This window comes from Gymnodraco acuticeps, unplaced genomic scaffold, assembly GCF_902827175.1.
Source record: "Gymnodraco acuticeps unplaced genomic scaffold, fGymAcu1.1, whole genome shotgun sequence".
Classification (NCBI taxonomy): Eukaryota; Metazoa; Chordata; class Actinopteri; order Perciformes; family Bathydraconidae; genus Gymnodraco; species Gymnodraco acuticeps.
Window position 1 is genome coordinate 190,001 of NW_022991301.1, and position 24,058 is coordinate 214,058.

General features: G+C 43.0%; 1 protein-coding gene across 1 annotated transcript in view; it reads left to right on the plus strand.

Annotated features, from left to right (window-relative positions):
• rftn2 (raftlin family member 2) overlaps nt 1-24,058 on the plus strand; it is a 34,169-nt gene that overhangs the window by 6,703 nt on the left and 3,408 nt on the right. The window contains 6 exon segments of the mRNA XM_034240233.1: nt 12,890-13,070; nt 15,880-15,988; nt 18,920-19,039; nt 19,042-19,096; nt 20,207-20,425; nt 22,863-22,969. Of these exon segments, the coding sequence (XP_034096124.1) occupies nt 12,890-13,070; nt 15,880-15,988; nt 18,920-19,039; nt 19,042-19,096; nt 20,207-20,425; nt 22,863-22,969 (791 nt within the window).

The window sequence follows — 24,058 nt, forward strand, 5'->3', positions numbered from 1 at the left end:
AGAGGCGAGTTCCTAACGTTAATTCTTCGCTGAGCTCATTACTGATAGCCGTGTACATGTGAGAGCGAGAAACCATGTGCACTCTGAAGAGGTCTTTATATAGATATTGATCTTTTATTATTGTGTTCCTTACTTTCAAAGCTCAGTCCAGGAAGCAGCCTCTGTTGTCTAGGAATTAGCACGTTCTGGTTTGATTCCTGTGTCCTACAGAGAGAGTTAAAGTGTCCTTGAGCAAGACACTGAACCCCCAACCCCCTTATTGATGAGCAGGCTGGTTCTTTGCATGGCAGTGTGTGAATGAATGGGTGAATGACTTGTGTTGGAAATAGGGATGTCCCGATCACCTTTATTTGCTCCCGATCCGATTCCGATCATTTGATTCTGACAATCTGCCGATACCGATTTTTCCCGATCCGATCTTTATGCAATGCATTAAGAGAGAAAAAAGGTAACAGATAACGGCTGGTCATCCAACGCGATTAACTCAGCTCTCTTGGCTGTTATTGTTTTGGCCTTTTCACTGTTCTGGGGCAGTTTCTCTTTCCTTTTAAAAGTCTCTGAAAGTGTCGGTTGCTTCAGTGCCGTCACCTGAGTGGCCGCTGTGTACTCGTCGTGTTGTTGGTGTTTGTTTCTCAGGTGGCGTGTTAGATTGGTCGTGTTGAACGTAGCTCTGTTCTTTCCACCACGCGGAACCTCCGCCTTGCAAACATTGCATCTGGCTGTTACACTGCCTTCGCTTTCAATTTTATAATACTTCCAAACTCCTGAAATGTTCTCTGTTCCGAGTCACCAGCTGAACGTAGCCTCTCGTTAGCTTGCTGCTACTATCAGACACTGCGCCCACTCTGTTGCTTTGAGAGGAATAAGCAACCAGGTCTGAACACAAGCCCAAAAGAACACATACATGATGTTGTGTGATTTTAAACCAGAACTAAGGCCTCAGGATGACTTTAAGACGTGAACATGGTTATTTTTGTTTTGTAATATTAAATAAAATAATAAAAATATTTTATAAAATGTAAAAAAAATCCCCGATTTTTGGAAAATCATCGGATCGGGACATCTCTAGTCGGAAAGGACCGAGTGATCTTTTGCTTCGAAAAGTCCTATTGAACGCAGTGTATTTTTCAGTGAAATCAGGCATTTAGTACCCAAATTCTTCAGGATACCTCAATTAAGTCCTGAAGCCTCAGCTTACTTTGTTAAAATAGAATTGCACAAAGTTAGTATGCTAACACTCTTGTGCTGCGGACTGTGTAGTTTTGGCTTGAATCACATGTGTCTGCTGTGCCCTAATTGAAGTGATGATAGCCGCTGTTAGCTAGCAATGATCATTTGTGGTAACAAATGATTAGAGACTGCTCAATTTACCCTATTCATTTAACAGTGGCTTCTTTTCGGCGATAGTATGCTGCTGTGTTTTCCGGAGAAACATCAATCATGGCCGGTTGGTAAACTTCTGTTTGATGGCAATCATGAACGCGGTTAGTGTCAGCAATTGTATTTAGAGCGTGTTAGTATGCGCCCCCTAACCCTATCTTTAAAACAAACAAAAAGCTCTGTTCAGCCTTAAAAGGCCGCTAGCATGCCATAGTCTTGTCATCAAAACAATCTGATATTGTTATATTTGAACAATTTCCTTCTTTTTACTGCTGCTGCTGCACAACAGTTTCCCTGGGGGTTAAATCAAGTTCTATCCTATGTTATCCTGAAATAGCTTTCCCCTGTAAAGACAACAGAAATGCTGAGTTTCCTCTTGCTCTAAACGACTTCCTGCACGGAGCCTGGGGCTGACAGAGGGTCTGACCCTCCCTGGGTCAGACTGGAAGTGTCTCTGAGGGGAAGACAGGACTAGATGAACAAATGGGACGACACAAAGGGATTTGAGGGTGGAGAGATGGCTTAACCTGAAGTGACATGCTTTCATCGCTGGGTGGATGAACTCGGCTGAAGCGTTGAAGAAATGACTTTAATTTGCAACTTTCTTCCAATCCGTGGAGAGATGGCGACCGATTTGTTCTGACCTACCTACGCATCGATTCTCTGTCCTGATTGTACTGTAAGAGGGAATCTATCATCCCGCCAGTCCTCGTCATTATTTCCAGGGATGAGTGCAGTTTTCTGTAATCTCCGTCTAATCTGGGAATCCAATAGCAAATGCTGGATTATTTCAGATTAAAAGGCAGTGCTTTCATTATTAGATTTAGAGGAGATTTGAAGGGCAGTGCATTGCGGTACCAACCTGCAACCCGAGAACTATTATCTTCAGAGGAGTCTTGATTTGCTAGTGAATTCATTTAAGTTTTACGCACTCTCGCGGGAATATCTCCGCTATGGAGCGAGTTTAAGTTTCACTTTCGATTGCGTGATATAGCCCAGTGCAACACCTTCCTCAAACATGTTGCCACTTGTTTGTACCATTTCCAGGCGATTTGTAATCTCTTCTAGAAAAACTGGGTTTTTTAGGATATCAAGAAGCATATAGAACAAACAATGGATGTATTTGATTATTTATCCATGCTGAAAATAGATGTATATGTTTTAGGAGTGAGATAGAGATTATTATCTAATATATGCATCCAATGAAGCATTGCATGAAGTCTGTTGATGATCAGAGGCTGTTGTTGGGGCTGCATAAACGTTTTTTATTTTAGTTTTGTAGGCAGACCATGCAGGCCTCAGAGAGTTAAACTTGGGCCTGTGGCCATAGTTTTACTGTATTTTGTTTTGAAAATCCACAGAGGAGGTTTGTGTTGTACTCGTACCACATGCGGTGTATTTTGCATATCTCTCTGTCTGTTGTCTCGGACATAAACTCCGTAATAAATGTAGTCTACATTTCATAAGAGGTGTAAAATCTGAGTGTTTTTTTATTGGTTAATCAATCAATCAATCAATGTTTATTTATATAGCCCAATATCACACACATTTGTCTCAGTGGACTTCACAGTTTGTACAGAATATCAGTATGACAATACGACACCCTCTGTCCTTAGACCCTCTGTCCTTAGACCCTCTGTCCTTAGACCCTCTGTCCTTAGACCCTCACATCGTACAAGGAGAAACTTCCAGAGAAAACCCACAGTTTAAAGGGGAACATGGGAGAAACCTCAGGGAGAGCAACAGAGGAGGGATCCCTCTCCCAGGACGGACAGAGAGGGATCCCTCTCCCAGGACGGAGAGAGAGGGAGACGTTAAGTGGTCCTCGGTATGAAAAAGTTTGAGAAACACTGCGCTAGTGGATTGTCAACGGGGGGAGCCTCGCTGCGGGGAAATTATACAGATACAGCCCCTGACATTTATTTTTATTTACAATTTGTATTTTGTAATCATCTCGCGACCCCCACTTTGGGAACCCCTGCATTAGACCACCAACATTTTTTTTTTTTTATGAGATCTATTTGTGTCGGATGATATTTAATTGTGGCGGTTCCCCATAAATAAATCAATGTATGGGAAACACTGAGCTTCATGTACTTGCTGTTTGTTGTTTCTCTTTGATCATTGCTTACGGTCTTGCACCTGGTTGCTACGTTTTAAAAGAGGTTGATGCACAGAAAAGGCAAACAACATAAAAGGAAAGGAGAGGGTCTGTGCAAATACAGACAGATGGTGCATTACAGTGTGTAGACAAGAGCAGATATATCATAAAACTATAACAAAATCTACAAATGTGTACAAGAAGGATGAATATATATTAAAGAAAACATTTATATGTGTTTAGTTAAAGGTGGAGGAGCTGTGCAGTTTTAAACATAGTAGTATTTTGCAGAAATGTGCAAAATTAGTAAGAGAAAGGACACAAAAGTTAATGTAACTCATACGTGTCATTATACCTGCTAAACTTGTTGTTGTGAGCATGCTAACGTTAGCATTTAGCTAACCCAGCCTCTCTGAGCTGCTCCTTCTCGTGTCTCTTGTTTTCTCCGCTCCTTGTTGCCGGGCAGCTTTTTTCTCCTTTTCACACCTTCTCTCTCCCATTCACAAACCAGCTCATAAAATCCATCTTGTAACCGCTGTCTGGCTCCTTCCTCCCTCCCTCCTCCCCCCAGAGTCACCCCTCTCTGTGCCCTCAGTTGTTGCACAACTCCTCACCCTCCCTCCCCCTCCCCCCTTTCATCCTGCCACCTCTACTTCTTCTCCCTCTTTGCTAGTCCACCCGTCACTTATTCTCCCACACAGAGCTGAACAGAGGCCTCAGTGTGCGGGGTGACGGCAGCAGGATGGGAGGGGGGGTGTAAGGACTGAAAGCAGGGGAGGAGACGTTTAAAAAAAGGGTTCAACAAAAGCCCTGGTTGGAGGTGTGTGTGTGTGCATGACATCATGGACCTCCATTATCTGCAGCATGTTCTGCAACTTCTGTGAACAGAAAGTGAAGCAACAGCTCCGTCCTGCAGCTGCAACATGCATGCCCGTGTTACATCTCAATTAAAGGGTTTTGCAGCAAGTTTTAAGGCACTCTGACCGTTCTCGGCGTGTTGTGTTTAGAGAAAAAGCGTTAAGAGTAAAAACCCACTGCACTACCTGCTCAACAGCAAACAGGCACGTTGAGAAGCTGGTAAACACATTGCAGCTAAAGATACAGACGTTTTTCTCAGGATTCGGAGAGCAAACGGAGCTAAAAGACTGTAAATATCATATTGACACAACTCTACTGATACTCTGAGACCCCATTTACATGGGAACGTTTGCGTTTATGCGGTATGCGGTTTCAAAAAAGTCTTCCGTTCACGCGCATTTGGCTCAATTAACGTGTCCGTTCACACGAGACCGCTCGACCCGCTGGAAACGCTGTAGTACATATGCCGGGCCTGTAAGTGGCGCTGCTGCCGCCACAAAATACACCAAAAGCAGCGAAGAAGACCCCGGAGCATGGTTGCCATGGTTGCCCTTCTGTTTATTCTCCGCAGTGGATGGCGTGTTCTCCTGCTGTAAATCTCTCCGGTAGTCCACCAGCAGATGCAAAACACCCACCTCTCCGCCTCTTCCAAGGGACGAGGGGACCATGTGGCAGAGTTTCAGTTAAAAAAAAATTCCGCCGGTTAACATGTCCGTTAAAGTTTAAATCTTCCGGACAAAATTAGAAAAGTGCTGGTCAAAGGTCTTCTTTGTTATTTATTGAGCTTTAAAACAAATTGATAACGACTCTATATAATAATATAACAATAAAAAAACGGAGCCTCTCTTTTCCTCCCCCTCTTCTGAGAGCCCAGCAGCTGATCTCTGAGCAGGATAGGTGGGGAGAGGGAGACGTGGGGAGAGGGAGGCGGGGCTATTTCATCGTTATCAGAAAATGATCGTATAGGGCTTACACACTGAGCCGTTTGACCCCCCAGAGCGTTCCGTTTGCAGATCTATCCACCTTGGGACCCGTTATCGTTTGCAGGGTTCATTTCTATCGTTTTGTTACGGCCTCGTGTAAACGAAAGGGCTATACGCAAGAGAAACTATGCGGATACAACCCGTATCGTCCTCGTGTAAACGGGGTCTTATAACAAGTTAATGTGAAAATAAGAAACTGGCTGGCCTTTATTAGTCCCACAGAGGGGACATTCACATTGTTCCAGCAGAAAAGAGCCAAAGACAGCTTAATAGTACCTAAGTAGCATGCATAGAAAAGGCTAAAATCAAGTACAACATGTCATCCCAAACATGCACTGAGCCTCTCTCTCCTCTCTAAATTAAAATGTTTTGCAGCGGGGTTTAGACCCACAGGAATGCCAGTAAACTGTATCTGTTTGCCCGGCCCCTGCTTCAGTTTTCTAGGTGGTGGTGGTCTTTAGTCTCATAATGGAGCTCACCACACAAACCATTGAGAGGCTGCAGTGATCTCAGCTGAGGACCGCTCTCCCTCTGGGGTGTTTGTCCGTGAGAATGTGGGGGGTTGTAGTGAGGAATGCTCTCTCTCTCTCACACACACACGCGCACACACACACACACACACTCAAGTTGAAATGTGTTGTGTGTGTGTAAGTGTGTTTTCATGGGGGCACATAGCCAAGCCCATCTGTGAACAGCCACTCTTTGTGGACACAGGAAGTATGGTGATGGTCACAGGGATTTCCAAGTTGTTCAAGAAAAATAACAAAACACAGAAACAGCTCCTCCACACTGACTGTGAATTCTTTAAACCTCCGACTGGTGAGGAAATGGATCACATCAGGACAGAAATGAGAGATGAACAGAGATGTCAAAAGTACACACATCCTTTACTCAAGTAGAAGTACAGATACTCGTGTTTCAAAATACTCTGGTAGAACTACTGACTAAAGTTCTTTACTCAAGTCAAAGTAAAGAAGTATGGGCTTTGAAGTGTACTTAAGTAAAAAGTACCCATAACTACCAGCTGTTTGAAAGAGTACCTGACCTCCCTTTATATTAATAGAACAATAATGTCATTGTTAGCTAATGAATGTTTCCATGCTGAACAACGGCAACATGACAACGTTTCCATTGGTCCCTCTTCTTTAGAGAAGACCAGGAAATGATGGATACACGGATCGTGTTCAAATCAATAGGCACGCAATGACTCTAAAGAATAATGATCACGCATCAAACACACATTCAGACTAAAGGAACCAGCTGTTTGGAAAATGAGAGAAGTAGAAAGTACAGGTATTTGGGTTCAACATGTAAGAAGTAGAAAGTACAGGTATTTGTGTTCAACATGTAAGAAGTAGAAAGTACAGGTATTTGAGTTCAACATGTAAGAAGTAGAAAGTACAGGTATTTGTGTTCAACATGTAAGAAGTAGAAAGTACAGGTATTTGAGTTCAACATGTAAGAAGTTCAAAAGACCTCATGAAAGACGATACAAGAAGTGAGGATACCCGGCCCGGAGGAAGCCCGGGTCCCCTTCTGGAGCCAGGCCCAGAAGGAGGACTCGTCGGCGAGCGTCTGGTGGCCGGGCTTGCCACGGAGCCCGGCCGGGCCCAGCCCGAAAAGGCAACGTGGGCAACACCTCCGCTTCTCCGTCCCGCGGGCCCACCACCTACGGGAAACATCAATGGGGTCGGGTGCGCTGCCAGAAGGGTGGCAGTGAAAGCGGAGGGTCTCGACGGACCAGACCCGGGCGACAGAAGCTGGCTTTGGGGACGTGGAACGTCACCTCTCTGGGGGGGAAGGAGCCGGAGCTTGTGCGGGAGGTGGAGCGTTACCAGTTGGATCTGGTTGGGCTCACCTCTACGCACAGCGTCGGCTCTGGAACCTTACTTCTGGATAGGGGTTGGACTCTATTCTTCTCCGGAGTTGCTCAAGGTGTGAGGCGCCGGGCGGGTGTGGGGATACTCACAAGTCCCCGGTTAGGTGCTTCTTTGTTGGAGTTTACCCCAGTGGACGAGAGGGTCGCCTCCCTACGCCTGCGGGTTATGGGGGGGAAAACTCTGACTGTTGTGTGTGCTTATGCACCCAACAGCAGTTCAGAGTATACGGCCTTCTTGGAGACCCTGGAAAGAGTCCTGTATGGGGCTCCTGAAGGGGACTCTTTAATCTTGCTGGGAGACTTCAACGCACATGTGGGCAATGATGGAGACACTTGGAGGGGCGTGATTGGGAGGAACGGCCCCCCTGATCTGAACCGGAGTGGTGGTTTGTTACTGGACTTCTGTGCTAGTCATGGATTGGCCATAACAAACACCATGTTCGAACATAAGGATGCTCATAAGTGTACGTGGTACCAGAGCACCCTAGGCAGAAGGTCCATGATCGATTTCGTTATCGTATCATCGGACCTGAGGCCGTATGTTTTGGACACTCGGGTAAAGAGAGGGGCGGAGTTGTCAACTGATCACCATCTGGTGGTGAGTTGGGTCGAGTGGCGGGGGAAGCCTCTGGATAGACCTGGTAAGCCCAAACGTGTAGTTCGGGTGAACTGGGAACGTCTGGAGGAGGCCCAAGTTCAGGAGGCCTTCAACTCACACCTCCGGCGGAGCTTTTCGGGCATTCCTGTGGAGGTTGGGGACATTGAACCAGAGTGGTCGGTGTTCAAAGCCTCTATTGCCGAAGCCGCGGCGGGGAGCTGTGGTCTCAAGGTCCTAGGTGCCTCAAGGGGCGGTAACCCTCGAACCTCCTGGTGGACACCGGTGGTCAGGGAAGCCGTCCGACTGAAGAAGGAGGCCTTCAGGGATTTGTTATCCCGGGGGACTCCCGAGGCAGTTGCAAGGTACCGACAGGCCCGAAGGGCAGCAGCCTCATCCGTGGCCGAGGCAAAGCAGCGGGTGTGGGAGAAGTTCGGAGAAGACATGGAGAAGGACTTTCGGGCGGCACCAAAGTTGTTCTGGAAAACTGTCCGATACCTCAGGAGGGGGAAGCAGGGAACCATCCAAGCTGTGTACAGTAAGGATGGGACGTTGTTGACCTCAACTGATGGAGTGTTAGGGCGTTGGAAGGAACACTTTGAGGAACTCCTGAACCCGACAACTCCGCCCTCTATGTTAGAGGCAGAGCTGGAGTATGACGGGGGATCAACACCAATCTCCCGGGGGGAGGTCACTGAGGTCGTCAAACAACTCCACAGTGGCAAAGCCCCGGGGGTGGATGAGATCCGCCCGGAAATGCTGAAGGCTCTGGGTGTTGAGGGACTGTCATGGTTGACACGTCTCATCAACGTTGCGTGGAAGTCGGAAACAGTACCGAAGGAGTGGCAGACCGGGGTGGTGGTTCCCCTATTTAAAAAGGGGGATCAGAGGGTGTGTGCCAATTACAGAGGCATCACACTACTCAGCCTCCCCGGGAAAGTTTACTCTAAGGTACTCGAAAGGAGGGTCAGGGCCGATTGTCGAACCTCAGATTGAGGAGGAACAATGCGGATTCCGTCCTGGTCGTGGAACGACGGATCAGCTTTTTACTCTCGCAAGGATCCTGGAGGGGGCCTGGGAGTACGCTTATCCGGTCTACATGTGTTTTGTAGACTTGGAGAAGGCGTATGACCGAGTTCCCAGGGAGTTACTGTGGGAGGTGCTGCGGGAGTATGGGGTGAGGGGGTCTCTACTCAGGGCCATCCAATCTCTGTACTCCCAAAGCGAGAGCTGTGTCCGGGTCCTCGGCAGTAAGTCGGACCCATTTCCGGTGAGGGTTGGCCTCCGCCAGGGCTGCGCTTTGTCACCAATCCTGTTTGTAATATACATGGATCGGATTTCGAGGCGTAGTCATGGGGGAGGGGGTCTGCAGTTCGGTGGACTAAGGATTGCAACCACTGCTTTTTGCAGATGATGTGGTTCTAATGGCTTCATCGGTCTGCGACCTTCAGCACTCACTGGATCGGTTCGCAACCGAGTGTGAAGCGGCTGGGATGAGGATCAGCACCTCCAAATCTGAGGCCATGGTTCTCAGCAGGAAACCGATGGACTGTCCACTCCAGGTAGGGAATGAGTCCTTACCCCAAGTGAAGGAGTTCAAGTATCTCGGGGTCTTGTTCTCGAGTGAGGGAACAATGGAGCGTGAGATGGGCCGGAGAATCGGAGCAGCGGGAGCGGTACTGCAGTCGCTTTACCGCACCGTTGTGACGAAAAGGGAGCTGAGCCAGAAGGCAAAGCTCTCGGTCTTCCGGGCCATTTTCGTTCCTACCCTCACCTATGGTCATGAAGGATGGGTCATGACCGAAAGAACGAGATCGCGGATACAAGCGGCCGAGATGGGTTTTCTCCGCAGGGTGGCTGGTGTCTCCCTTAGGGATAAGGTGAGAAGTTCGGTCATCAGGGAGGGACTCGGAGTTGAGCCGCTCCTCCTTCGCGTCGAAAGGAGCCAGTTGAGGTGGTTCGGGCACCTAGTTAGGATGCCACCTGGGCGCCTCCCTAGGGAGGTGTTCCAGGCACGTCCAGCTGGGAAGAGACCAAGGGGTAGACCTAGGACCAGGTGGAGGGATTATATCTCTTCGCTGGCCTGGGAGCGCCTTGGGATCCCCCAGTCAGAGCTGGTTGATGTCGCCAGGGAAAATAAAGTTTGGGGCTCTCTGCTGGAACTGCTACCCCCGCGACCCGACCACGGATAAGCGGGAGAAGATGGATGGATGGATGGATGTAAGAAGTAGAAAGTACAGGTATTTGTGTTCAACATGTAAGAAGTAGAAAGTACAGGTATTTGGGTTCAACATGTAAGAAGTAGAAAGTACAGGTATTTGAGTTCAACATGTAAGAAGTAGAAAGTACAGGTATTTGGGTTCAACATGTAACAAGTAGAAAGTACAGGTATTTGAGTTCAACATGTAACAAGTCGAAAGTACAGGTATTTGGGTTCAAAATGTAACAAGTAGAAAGTACAGGTATTTGAGTTCAACATGTAAGAAGTAGAAAGTACAGGTATTTGTGTTCAACATGTAAGAAGTAGAAAGTACAGGTATTTGGGTTCAACATGTAAGAAGTAGAAAGTTCAGGTATTTGTGTTCAACATGTAAGAAGTAGAAAGTTCAGGTATTTGTGTTCAACATGTAAGAAGTCAAAGTAAGTCGTGGAATAAAGTACTGATACCAGAAACATGTACTTAAGTACAGTAACGAAGTATTTGTACTCCACTACTTCCCACCTCTGGAGATGAATAATAAAAGATAACAAGCTTTTAAATAAAGAGTGAGAGTGTATGCTTCCTTTTAAGCATGTGCTGTCCTCCAAACGAGTTCATTAACCTCCAAGAATGTATTTAAAGAGTTTAAAAAATGCATATATAAACAAAAGAGACACAGTGATAGACGGTTATGTGGATTTGTCAGGATTTCATTAGTCCAGTCACATACTACAGCACTGTAAAATAATTAATTTTTGCAAAATCAATTCAAGTCTTGATCAAAAGTCTTCAGAAACAAATGAATATATTTATGTCCCTAGGTGAAAGCAATGGATATTCCTCAATTGAACTTTTGAAGGGCGGTAATAGGGTTCTGAAGTATTGATAGCATATTTTATTTAAAGTGAAATGTGTTTTTTAAATTCTGTTTTTTAAAAGATATTGTCATGCTGCAGAGATGCCACAGTCAGTGCATCCTGTTCTACAGACTTGAGACTGTTTCAGATCCTCCTGAAACCACACCTTAATCATTTAAATATGAGCTTCAATTAATCACTCAATCAAACCTCATATGGAAAATCATATCTCAATTTAAATATCAGTCAAAAATAATTGCAATTGGACATTCTTCAAAAGTATGTACACACTTGCTTTTTCATTTTTTTATTTAAATACTTCTGTTTTTCAAGGTTAGAAATGTATTAGACTTAATGATAATTGAATGTATAATGAAACAATCATAAGTTGTAACCCTACAATAACCTAAATGATATCACAGCAACATGAAGATTATTCTCTTACATTGTTTGTGTTCGAACCAGTCTTAGTGCCACACCTATCGTAATCAAACCATCATAACCACCACAGCTGGAGCAGCCGCTCTGTATACATACATTTATATATATTTATATAACCTTACGTAAGAGCGTGGTGATGTGGTGTTTCCCTCAACATGCCGGTGGTGTTTTTAACGGCCGTCATCTGTGTTTGAAGCTTTGAGACACAGCTGGACTCAAGATATTAAAACTCTCTCAGACCTAGAAGACACTTTTTTTAGTTTCCAGATCCACAACGTCTTCATATTCATATGGCTGGATGTAAAGAATTGGGTGCTGTCAATATCCCTCCCTGTATTCATAATGTATTATGGAAGTATGTGGGTAGTTTACCAAGTGGTTCCTTATGTGTAAACGTACTAAAAATAGCTACTTCTCTGCCACTGGAATAACTTAAATTGGAAGTAAATGGGAAGCTACATTATTAACATCTGTATTTCTCTATGGCAGACATTGTGTTTTTGTGTAGCAACTGTGGAAAAGTGATGTTTAAGTCATAGAGGCAGAAAAGGAATACAGACAGTATGAAAACACATCCTTTTCTCTCCATGTTAGGCTTTCACTCATGGTACTGACGCTTTTTACACTGCTGATAACTGAGCTATCATTGTGGTAGATACATTTTAAAAACACTGGCCTTGTGTTGTGTTGTGAATGGAGTAAATGGTCCTGGTGTGTGGCTGTTAGTAAATCACTCCAATGGATTATTTATCTTGCAAAAAATCCAATGGTATGTCTTGATTTGTACGACCGACAGTCCAACACTGAGGGACATCCAGGTTACTATAAGAAGAAAGCAAAAAATCCTCCCATTTAGGAAGCTGTAACAGGGGAAAATGTGGCAGTGTTGCTTGAAAAATAGCATATTTTAAATCACGTGTTAGTCATAGCTGTCCGTTAAAGAAGAATCACCTGATAAAGCTTGTCATGTCCAATTTTGGTGTTTCGGGGAAGAACATATTTATGATTTTGGACCTAAGTTTTTCATTGCCATATCTACACTGTAGCTAATGTGCTAATGATAATAACGCCTTGAATTGATTTGAATTGAACTGTAACACATTTATGTAATGTACTGTAGGCAGTAAATGATTGTATTACCCACAGTAATTTACTTTGAATTTGTAATACAGTGTGATACTGTACATTATGCTGCATTGTGGGAATATTATCCTTAGGCGGGACATTTATACAGCACTTTAAAACCATACTGTAATATTACAGCAATACTGTAATTTTACTGTACATAGTGCTGTAATGTTACAGTAACGTTTGTTGATACTGTACAATATTTTGCGGTGAAAATATCTGAGCAAGAGGAGAGAACCGCTGGGACCTTAAACGGATATTTAGCTGCAGCTGGATTTTACTAACATGACCAATTTTGGTGTTTGCAGGAAGAACTTATTTAAGATTTTGGACCTTCTACAACCGATGAGCATTAAGATATTTCCCCCACATTAAAGGGGTTATGGTCTGAAATGCTTGTCACACTTTATAAACCAGCTGCATTTTACTGACATGTTTCCCTACCCATTATGTCTCTGTCCCTGCAGGCAGCCGCCCCACGGTGCAGTACGTGTCTTCGCTCTCCGAGCTGCCCCAGGCTCTGCAGCCGTACTACACTCAGGGCTACGTCCTGACCGCCCTGCATCCCATAATACTGTCTGTGGGCCGGAGCCGATCGCTGCCCTTCAGCCTGTTATACCGCGCCATCATGGCCCGACCCAGGTCCAGGTACACACAAAATAACCCTCTTTGTTAGAAAAATATCACTCGTCACCGGCTTGAGCTTCAATCTCAGGATCCATGTATTTGTGATCCTCTCCAGAATGGAAGTAGTCCTCACATACAGAGCATCAACTAGTTCCTGAACAGTGTCCTTCACATGCTGATATCCAAGAGAGGGAGTTACACAGTCACAAGATGGAGGAATAGAAAGCAGTATTCAAAGTTTAGTTCAGATGAGCTCCACGTCAGAAATGAGCATGCTTGTCATATGTCTATCTCCATAGAGGCTGAATCATCATGTTAATCACATAGCTATCATATGCCTCAAACAGTCCTGATGCTCTTCTAGGTAATCACACATCCTCTCATGTTCACAGCTACAGTTGGGATACCTTTGTTATCATGTGGACTCTGATATTGGAAGAAGACATTCAGTATTTCCCCAACAATCTTTAATCCTTAAACCAAAAAGGAAGTGGTTTTAATACTTGCTGCTTTGAAATTACCCTTTCTTTGAAAAAAAATATGTTTGTATGACTGTAAGTGCAGACAACCATAGTTCTAAACTTTTCTTCATATGCAGTTGTGAAGAAGAACATGAGTTATGGTTAAGTGGAGCCTGGGAGATATCAAATGTTGTCATATGCATAAACAAAATGTCAATAATCTTAACACTGACTAACTAAAATCCTACCTTCACAATGTTCAGCAACTACATCTCTCAAAATGTCAAATACTGGATACATTCGGAGATTAAATACTGAATAGTTTTATTGAATACTTATTACCTCCAGGACTCATTCAAAATCCTTCAAAAGTAAAATAATAAATATTCATCAGGACTATAATATCCTTAAAAAAAAGTTAAATACTAAATATATTCATCTGTCGAACTCCAAAGTCCTTCAACAAAGGGAAATATTGGATTTTTCTACATTTTGAGATGTACAACAATCCTTAAAATAAGCGAGATATATTATATATATATATATATATATATGTTATTGTTTTAGTTTTTTCTACCTTTTAAAAAATCCTAGAAGTAATCTATTTGAGAAAAGGAAATATTGGCTTATTAACATTAAAGTCAGACTAAAGATGACCCTTTTTGAATATCATACAACAGCGACATTCATGTATTTGTATTTGCTATGTTGCTTGTTTGTACATTTCATTTTCTTAAATGTTTTATGTGAGGGATTGCGGATGGAAAGTAGCTCAAAGCTAAATCCGGCATATTTACACTTGGCACATTTATTGTTTCAAGTGTTCGTTAATGTGAAATGTCCCTACCAAATAAACGATTAAATAACATACTTAAGTGCATCATCTGAATAAAAACAAACATTGAAGTACCAAATATGATGTATAATATAATGTTGTTTCTGTATATTGAAAATTGAAGCGGCCCACGACTAGATCCCTGAGGAACGCCATTTCTGATTGCAAGTGGCTTTCACTTCTACTAATATGATAGTCATTTCAACCTTAAGACTTCAGTTTTTTAAGTAATGATACATTTATATAACCCCTATATATACATGCTGTGTGTGACTCCCCTTCCTCTCATGCCTTCCCACTGTGCGCCACATGTTCACCTCCATACTGTCTAGTAAATAGATTAATGATGGATGAAGTCAGCTGCATATTTAATGCAGAGATCTGGTAGGAGGTCAGACTGTCGTGCCTGCTGTAGACTTTGTTTTGGTTTTACTTAATGTCTACCCTGAATTCTATTGGCTGGAAATCCACCCGACAACAGGGGTCCCTCAGCAGCCAATGGAGATGAAGTATTTATCAGCGCTGAGGTTTGATAGGTTAAGATACTGTTACTATGATGAGGATTTGTATTTCATAAGATGGCATTAGAGGTGAATTAATGATGAGGTTTTTATTAAAAAATGAAACACAGGGAAATACTCTGTACTGAATCTAAGTTTTACAGATCTGTCGATGTAATCATCTAGTCAACAATTATGAGTGTTGGTCTACTGAGATATCTTTAGTAAATGAGTTTGAATTTGTGCATAATTCTTTGTGGATGTTTTTTTAAAATATTTCGATTAAATCAACTAATCAATTAGTGGACATGATGAAAGTTGGGCAATTAAGATTTCTTTAGTTTAATTTCTTAAGGACATTTTCTTGCACTTTTGCATAGTTCTTTGCAAGTCGACTGAAAGCCCTATCAAGTTCTGTTTTTCTACCTTCATGTTGAAAATGCAGTATGTTGTGTATGACTTGTCATCACTAAATTGTTGTTTACCCTTTGAGTTAATTGCTCAGACAGTAGGTGGCAGCCGCCCCCTGCTGAGCGTGAATCATTGATGTGTGGGTGTCTGCAGCTCTGTGACAAAAACAAGTGAACTCTGAACCCTCCAGCTGGGCTATAATCCAGAAACTCCCCAAAGACATCTGCACTGTCACTGCTCATCTTCCTCTATCTAATACAGGGGTGTCCAAACCACGGCCCGGGGTCCAAATGCGGCCCTTTGTCCATTTCTAATCAGCCCTCAGCAAATTCTTAAAGTATAAGGGAATATGGCCCCCACTTGAAACTTGTGCTTGTCTTATATTGTACTTGTTAAATATATATGTGAGCCTATATTACACATTAGTTTTCATTTGTTAATAAGCCTGTGTGTGTGTGTGTGTGTGTGTGTGTGTGTGTGTGTGTGTGTGTGTGTGTGTGTGTGTGTGTGTGTGTGTGTGTGTGTGTGTGTGTGTGTGTGTGTGTGTGTGTGTGTGTGTGTGTGTGTGTGTGTGTGTGTGTGTGTGTTGTGTGTGTGTGTGTGTGTGTGTTTGTGTGTGTCAGTAAGCAGATGGCGTCCATGTGTTACAGCGTGCCGATGTTGAAGGTGGAGGAGTGGCCGTTACCTGGAGATTCACTGACGAGCGACACGGTCCGAGCGCTCATCGACAGGGTCAGTGAGAATTAGATTTACTGCACCTTAGACGCCATAAAAGTGTATATAAATACACGAGGGAGCTGTATTTCAAATATTACCCCAGGCCTGTGGTTCCTACCCTGTGTGTTAGCTGCCCAAACATTTAAATAAGAGGGGCCACTAGATGATAGATTTATGCTTTTAAAGAAACAATTCCGTCGTTTTCATCCCTTAGGCCAGGGGTGGGGAACCTTTTTCCTCTCAAGGGCCATTTCAATGTTTTCAACATCCTCCGAGGGCCGTACAAATTATTGACCTCTGCTTAAAAATACTAAAATCACAGCCCACTCATTTCGCCTTTCTTTCATGCTGTGCAAAGAAAAAGCAACCTCTTAATCCAGATATCTTGCCATGACTCACGCATGCACGTGCACGGTTGTGGCATGACCACCACAACAGAAAGATATGGACACAAGATGTGTGTAAATGTATTTAGACTCCTGTGAACATGATTTAAGTGGGGGGGGACCTAACCTCCTCTAGGGGAACATTTGTTTTTTTAAATGTTGAAGTTAAAAGCATCAATCTGGTGCACTTTGAGAGCAACATTAGGAACTCTATGGATACATCTCTCAGCACCCATATGAAACAGAACTGGAAGCAGATATTCTTTTTGGATATTTTACAAATCACTCTCCTTTCAAACTGTATTCTTGTTTATTAATGACAACTTTTTTTTACTGTCATCTAGTATTTTATACCTGTTTACTTTATTATTTTATTTGTTTTATAACTATAATGATCATATAAAGATGTGCCTTTACCTCACTGGTTGTAGAACAAGCTTCTTATATTCGTTAGCATAGCTAGCTAACCAGATGCTAATAACAACAAAGTTATTGACTGTATGATCAGTGTGACAGATCGCCACTGGGCTTACAACTAAGACACAGCCACGGAAAAACTGCAGCATGTGTACGGCTCCTTATCGGTACTGCAATTTTTTGGAAGTGACGGAGCGGAGCTGCGTTCTGGTGCTCTCGGTCAGAATTACACCCCTGTCAGACGAGACATATACCACGTGATGACACGTTAGGCTTGTGTTGTGTTCAAGGACCCTGACCTTGGCCAGGAAAAACAGGCACTCACTTGTTTAATTATTTTGTAGTCTAGATTTCTTTAATTTTTTTCTTTTTTGCGTGTGTTTATAAATTACCTCGAGGGCCACACCAAATGGTCTCGCGGGCCGTATACGGCCCGGGGGCCGGAGGTTCCCCACCCCTGCCTTAGGCCTTTAAATAAATACTGGATGATGTAATATTTTCAGGCTAGAAAATAATCCGTACAGAAATGCAGTTTGGATTTTGTCTTTTTCAATATTTTCACATTTTTATGACTTTCAAGACTCATTAAGTATAACATGTTAAATACATTTATCATTTCAGGGTTCTTAAGATGCTTAGAAAAATACTTACTGAAATACTGACATTCTCCCTTTTTTTATAGGACACTAAAATCAATAGTAAAATATTAGATATTATCACCCTTTTAAGTATTGTAGTATAAAAATCCCCCCAAAAGTTACATACTGGACCATTGTACTTTTATCAGGACTATAAAATCCTTAAAACAAGTGAAAATGTGGATATTTGTGTAGCTTTTCATGATTCTAAAATACTTTCTTAGACTTTAAATCCCTCAAATAATTTAAATCTATAACCTCTTCAAGCCTCTTGCATTCTTAAAATAAATAAAGTATAGAATATATTCACATGTTCAGGAGTTAGACGTGTTTACATTTCACCTATTATGCAAAATCCACTTGTCCATGTATTTTCTACATCAACATGTGTCCCCTCTTCTTCATGTCTTTTCTACATCAACATGTGTCCCCTCTTCTTCATGTCTCTTCTACATCAACATGTGTCCCCTCTTCTCCATGTCTCTTCTCCATCAACATGTGTCCCCTCTTCTCCATGTCTCTTCTACATCAACATGTGTCCCCTCTTCTCCATGTCTCTTCTACATCAACATGTGTCCCCTCTTTCTTCATGTCTCTTCAACATCAACATGTGTCCCCTCTTCTTCATGTCTCTTCTACATCAACATGTGTCCCCTCTTCTCCATGTCTCTTCTACATCAACATGTGTCCCCTCTTCTTCATGTCTCTTCTACATCAACATGTGGTCCCCTCTTCTTCATGTCTCTTCTACATCAACATGTGTCCCCTCTTCTTCATGTCTCTTCTACATCAACATGTGTCCCCTCTTCTTCATGTCTCTTCTACATCAACATGTGTCCCCTCTTCTCCATGTCTCTTCTACATCAACATGTGTCCCCTCTTCTTCATGTCTCTTCTACATCAACATGTGTCCCCTCTTCTTCATGTCTCTTCTACATCAACATGTGTCCCCTCTTCTTCATGTCTCTCCTACATCAACATGTGTCCCCTCTTCTTCATGTCTCTTCTATATCAACATGTGTCCCCTCTGTGGAAAGAGACTCTGAAAGTTTCAGGAACAAAGATTCTCTCTCTTTTTAATCCATTTCTATAAAAACCTGTCTGAAAATGAGCTGATCAGATTTTGACCACTTTGTGATGTCATAACGATGTTTTGTCTTGTGTAACCATTAGCCAATCAGCAACCAAGGTAACCCCCCCCCCCCCCCCCTTATCACCTGAATCTCCTCCTAGAGCACCATTGAGTTATTTGTAACCAAATGTCTCTCAGAGGGGCGTGGGGAGGGGCTCCTTATTTTCATCTAAAGTAACAGACAGAGAATCAGCACTTTGGAAACAGGGCTGAAACAGAGGGGATTATGGGATGCTGCAATGATCTGTTTGGGTTTCAGCCAATCAGAGACAGGCTCTGTGTATATCTGAGTCCTGTATGATGAAAAACAGTATAATAGGAGACCTTTAAGTGAAATACTATCTCTTTGACTCTGTGTTTGTCTGTCCTGCAGGTGAACAGCAGCGCTCGAGGGGGCGTTCGATTCGTTGGCTCGGTCCTCCAGCAGGTGAGCGGGGTCACTAACGGTGGAGTTCATAGCCCAAAGAGGGGCTGCCGCTCCCCCCCCAGATCCCCCCCCCCCGAACTCCACCTGGAGACGCAGAGCTGGAGGAGCACACCTACAGTCCTGGTGAGACCCTCCCTGCAAGTTCGTAACTTCTTTGGTTATTATTATTCATTTAAAACAATATCCCTATTGATTTTTGTACATATTCTCCACAAATAAAGGCGGTGACAATACAATAATGAAACATGCTCAAATGAGTCAGTGATTCATGTTTAATATAACTTACTTTACACACTTGACCACGTAACAACACTTAAAAACAGTGAGAAGACAAGGGAGCAAATCAAAGTGACAGAAAAAGAAAATATTAATTAATAAAATTAAAATAACTGAAATAAACCAAACCAAATATGTAATTGGTGAACTGGCACATTTCTAATTGAGACATCTAGATTGCAGTGGTTTTTATGAAAACAATTGTTTTCATAATTTCTGTTTCTACAGTTTCTGCTTATGATGTATCGTTTAATTTTGGCTAATCAAAAAACAACAAAAACAACATTTATTTCAGTCCTCGGCTTGTTTTAGCGATCACAGGGTTAACAATTAATACTGCAATGATAAGTTATCAGTGGTTGAAGAAGTACTCAGATCTTTGACTTAGTAAAGTACGTGTAAATGTATGAGCATCAAAATGTACTTAAACTACTAAAAGTACTCATTATGCCCTTTTCAGAATCCTATATATACATTCAATATTATTGATGCATTCATCGTCACTTTGATGTTGCAGCTGAAAAAAGTTCATTTAATTTACTTGATGTATTAAGTACCATGCAGGGTAGCTTAATCAATAAGAATACATCTTCATTTATGAATTGATTTATATATTTGTTATTAATAATCAAAATCTGCAATGTACCCTAACCCTAACCCTGTAAGTAAGTAAAATGTATGTATAAAGCGCTTTTCACAGACAGTCACAAAGTGCTTGACAAAACATTATTTAAAACATCATACGAAACATAAAAGAATAAATGACCACCACACAAGCCACGTGTTAAGAAGTGCTAAAAACACAATACACAATAAAAACATAGAATAAAAGCACACAAGTTACCCAGTTAAGTAGTGTTGTCACAGAAGTGCAGTGCAGTAGTAGGAGTATAAAGAAGTGTAAAATGGTGGTTCTCCAGTGAAGTACCTGTCCATGTGTTCCTGCTCCTCCTTCAGACCTGAGGCTGCTGGTGTTCTTCCACTGCTGGGCTCCGGGCTGCTCTCCTCTCGACTCGCTGGCCTGTCAGTACCACCAGGGGGCGCTCTCCATGCGCGTCTCCAGGAAGGGTCAGGTGGTCAGCTCCCTGGAAGCTGATTGGCTGGAGCTCACCGCCGCTTACTACCGAAAAGGCTGGTCGCTGGTGGACTCCTTCGTGTACTGGGACACGCCCAAAGGTTTGGATTCATGTCGGATTCACATCCCTGAACCTGGATAGATACACGCAGCGTGGGGGGGGGGGATACTCTGATTTTTAATTAAGCAAAAGTAGAAATACCACTGTCTAATAATACTCCAATAGAAGTAAAAGTACTGAATTCAAAATGAAAGCTTAGTGAAAGTACAAAAGTATTATCAGCAACATTCCCTCTCAAAGATTTTTCATATTATTCTGTTTTTATCTCCAATGAAAAGTGAGATGTTTCTATTGGTATAGTTTGTCATTTGTGTCAATTAACACTTGACTTTTTTAAATATCTCATGATCATTTTTTTATATAATCGATAATTGTTGAGTCTTTGACACTTTTGGGCTAACAAAGTCTAAATACACCAAAGTATTTACTGTACATTGATGCAAAATACAAAAGGAAGCAGGACATATGCTCATCTCTCTTTGTTTTGCTTGTAATATGATAAGTGGAGTATCAAAATAGTTGCTTGCCAATCATTTTTCTGTCATTCGATTTATCTTTTAATAATCTAATACCAGGGTACATTGGTAGCATGTTACTGCATCATATCACACGTTTTTTGATGTAACTAAAAAACCTAAATCTGTCAAATAAGTGCAGTAAAAGTAGATTTAACTATGAGATGTAGTGGAGTAAAAGTAAAGAGTAGCAGAAAATACAAAATCTCAAGTAAAATAACTCAAAATTGTACGTTAATGCATACTAGTGAATAGTCAATGTAGTAAATGCATGTGACAGTGTGTATTTCCTAGTTTGAATTGTTTTTAGTTAGGTGTTTCCATCTGTAAGTTAAAGGTGGGGTAGGTGATTCACTTCAGAAACACTTGTTGTTATATTCCATGGAATGCTCTTAACATCCCGATAGCAATGAATACATTAAATGCTTTGACAATAAATACATTAAAAATGTCATCTCTGGAAGCCGTGGCTCTGTAAAAAGCATGACCAATCATCTGAGCCGGCTAAAGTAACTGGATGGCCTACCTGCCTGTCAGCCTTCCATCTGGGCACAAACTTATCTCGTGCCCTCATTGGTCATGTGTGCGTTCGTGTGTGTTGGAGGAGGAGCTCTGTGAGGAAGTCTGAAGGAAGGGGCAGATTTATTTCGGCTGCGTACTTTCAAATTCTAGCGCCACTCGAGGAGCTGGTTTCTCCATTCTTACCGACCCCACCTTTAAGGGAGTGAAGAATATTTGGGATTTTTTTGTTAAAGGGTTAAGAGCGACTGGTGTTTTCCCTTCCTCCTCCTCTACCTTTTCCATTATAATTTGTTCTCATAAAACGGTGATTCACACACAGACTCTAGCCACTTCCTGTTTTGGCTGCGGGTCTCTCCTCTCTCCCGCTGACGGTCTAAATCTGGAAGTCTCGACGACCTCGACGGACCTCACTTCCTGTTCCTCTGCGGAGAAGCAGAAGAGACTCAGACTCTGAAATAAATGGACATAATAAACACACTCACATACTGTAACACACACACACACACACCACACACACACACACACACACACCACCACACCCACACACACACACACACACACACACACACACACACACACACACACAGACTCACACACTCACATACTGTAACACACACACAGACTCACACATACTGTAACACACACACATACTGTAACACAGACTCACACACACATACTGTAACACAGACTCACACACATACTGTAACACACACTTACACACACAGACACACATACTGTAACACACACACACACACACACACACACACACACACTCACACACATACTGTAACACAGACTCACACACACACACATACTATAACACACACTTACACTTACACACACACATACTGTAACACACACTCACACAGACACACACATACACACATATTGTAACACACACTCACTTAATGTAACACTCACACACACTCACGTACTGTAACCCACACACACTTACGTACTGTAACACACACACACTCATATACTGTAACACACACACACACATACTGTAACACACTCACAGACACACACATACTGTAACACACACACATACTGTATCACACACTCACACACACTCGCATACTGTAACACACACACACACACACACTCACACACACACACACACACACACACACACACCTTGCATACTGTACACAACACACACACAACCACACACAACACACACACACACCACACACACACACACTCTGCACACACACTGCAACAAGATCCCTCCATAGAGTTTAACCTATTTCTAAAAACGGGGGTCAATATCAAGCCAATGACATCCTCTCTGTTTCCTCTGCCTGTTTTCACCACTGAGAATACTTGCTGTTAATCATCTGCCACCTGTAATGGCTGTGTGTTACTATGCAATGAGAAACGTGACATTATAACCACTTGCACACATTTTAAAGTCACTTTTTGTGTGTTTTATTCCAGGCGAGCCGGTGCCCAGATCCCTGGAGGGACTGTTTGTGTACGAAGAGAGGAGCACCTCTCCTCCCGCCAACGACACCATCGTGGTGGAGCAGTGGACCGTAATAGAGGTGTGTGTGTGTGTGTGTGTTGTGTGTGTGTGTGTGTGTGTGTGTGTGTGTGTGTGTGTGTTGTGTGTGTGTGTGTGTGTGTGTGTGTGTGTGTGTGTGTGTGTGTGTGTGTGTGTGTGTGTGTGTGTGTGTGTGTGTGTGTGTGTGTTGTGTGTGTGTGTGTGTGTGTGTGTGTGTGTGTGTGTGTGTGTGTGTGTGTGTGTGTGTGTGTGTGTGTGTGTGTGTGTGTGTGTGTGTGTGTGTGTGTGTGTGTGTGTGTGTGTGTGTGTGTTAATGATTGTGCATGACCTACCTCAATCTGACAGAAGTTCCTTGATGTCAAAATGAAAGTGCAGTATCAGTCAGGAAACAGGATTTGTTTAAGGGTGAGAGGGCATTACATCTTATTGTCTTGTTGATTGTTATTATGTAAGCTGTTATTATTTGTTTTATATGTAGAGCCATTTCACTTTTCCTGATCGTTACATTGGGTTTGTCTTTTCTTGTTCCACTGATACTGATTTCTTTCCAAATGGAGTTGTCTTTTTGAGCCTTCGGTTTTGCTTTTCCTTACTTTCTTGTATCATTTCTGGTCCCATAAAACCAAGATGGCTACGGTCAAAATCCATCCATCTTCTTCCGCTTATCCGTGGTCGGGTCGCGGGGGTAGCAGTTCCAGCAGAGAGCCCCAAACGTTATTTCCCCTGGCGACATCAACCAGCTCTGACTGGGGGATCCCAAGGCGCTCCCAGGCCAGCGAAGAGATATAATCCCTCCACCTGGTCCTAGGTCTACCCCTTGGTCTCTTCCCAGCTGGACGTGCCGGTAACACCTCCCTAGGGAGGCGCCCAGGTGGCATCCTAACTAGGTGCCCGAACCACCTCAACTGGCTCCTTTCGACGCGAAGGAGGAGCGGTTCAACTCCGAGTCCCTCCCGGATGACCGAACTTCTCACCTTATCCCTAAGGGAGACACCAGCCACCCTGCGGAGAAAACCCATCTCGGCCGCTTGTATCCGCGATCTCGTTCTTTCGGTCATGACCCATCCTTCATGACCATAGGTGAGGGTAGGAACAAAAATGGCCCGGTAGACAGAGAGCTTGCCTTCTG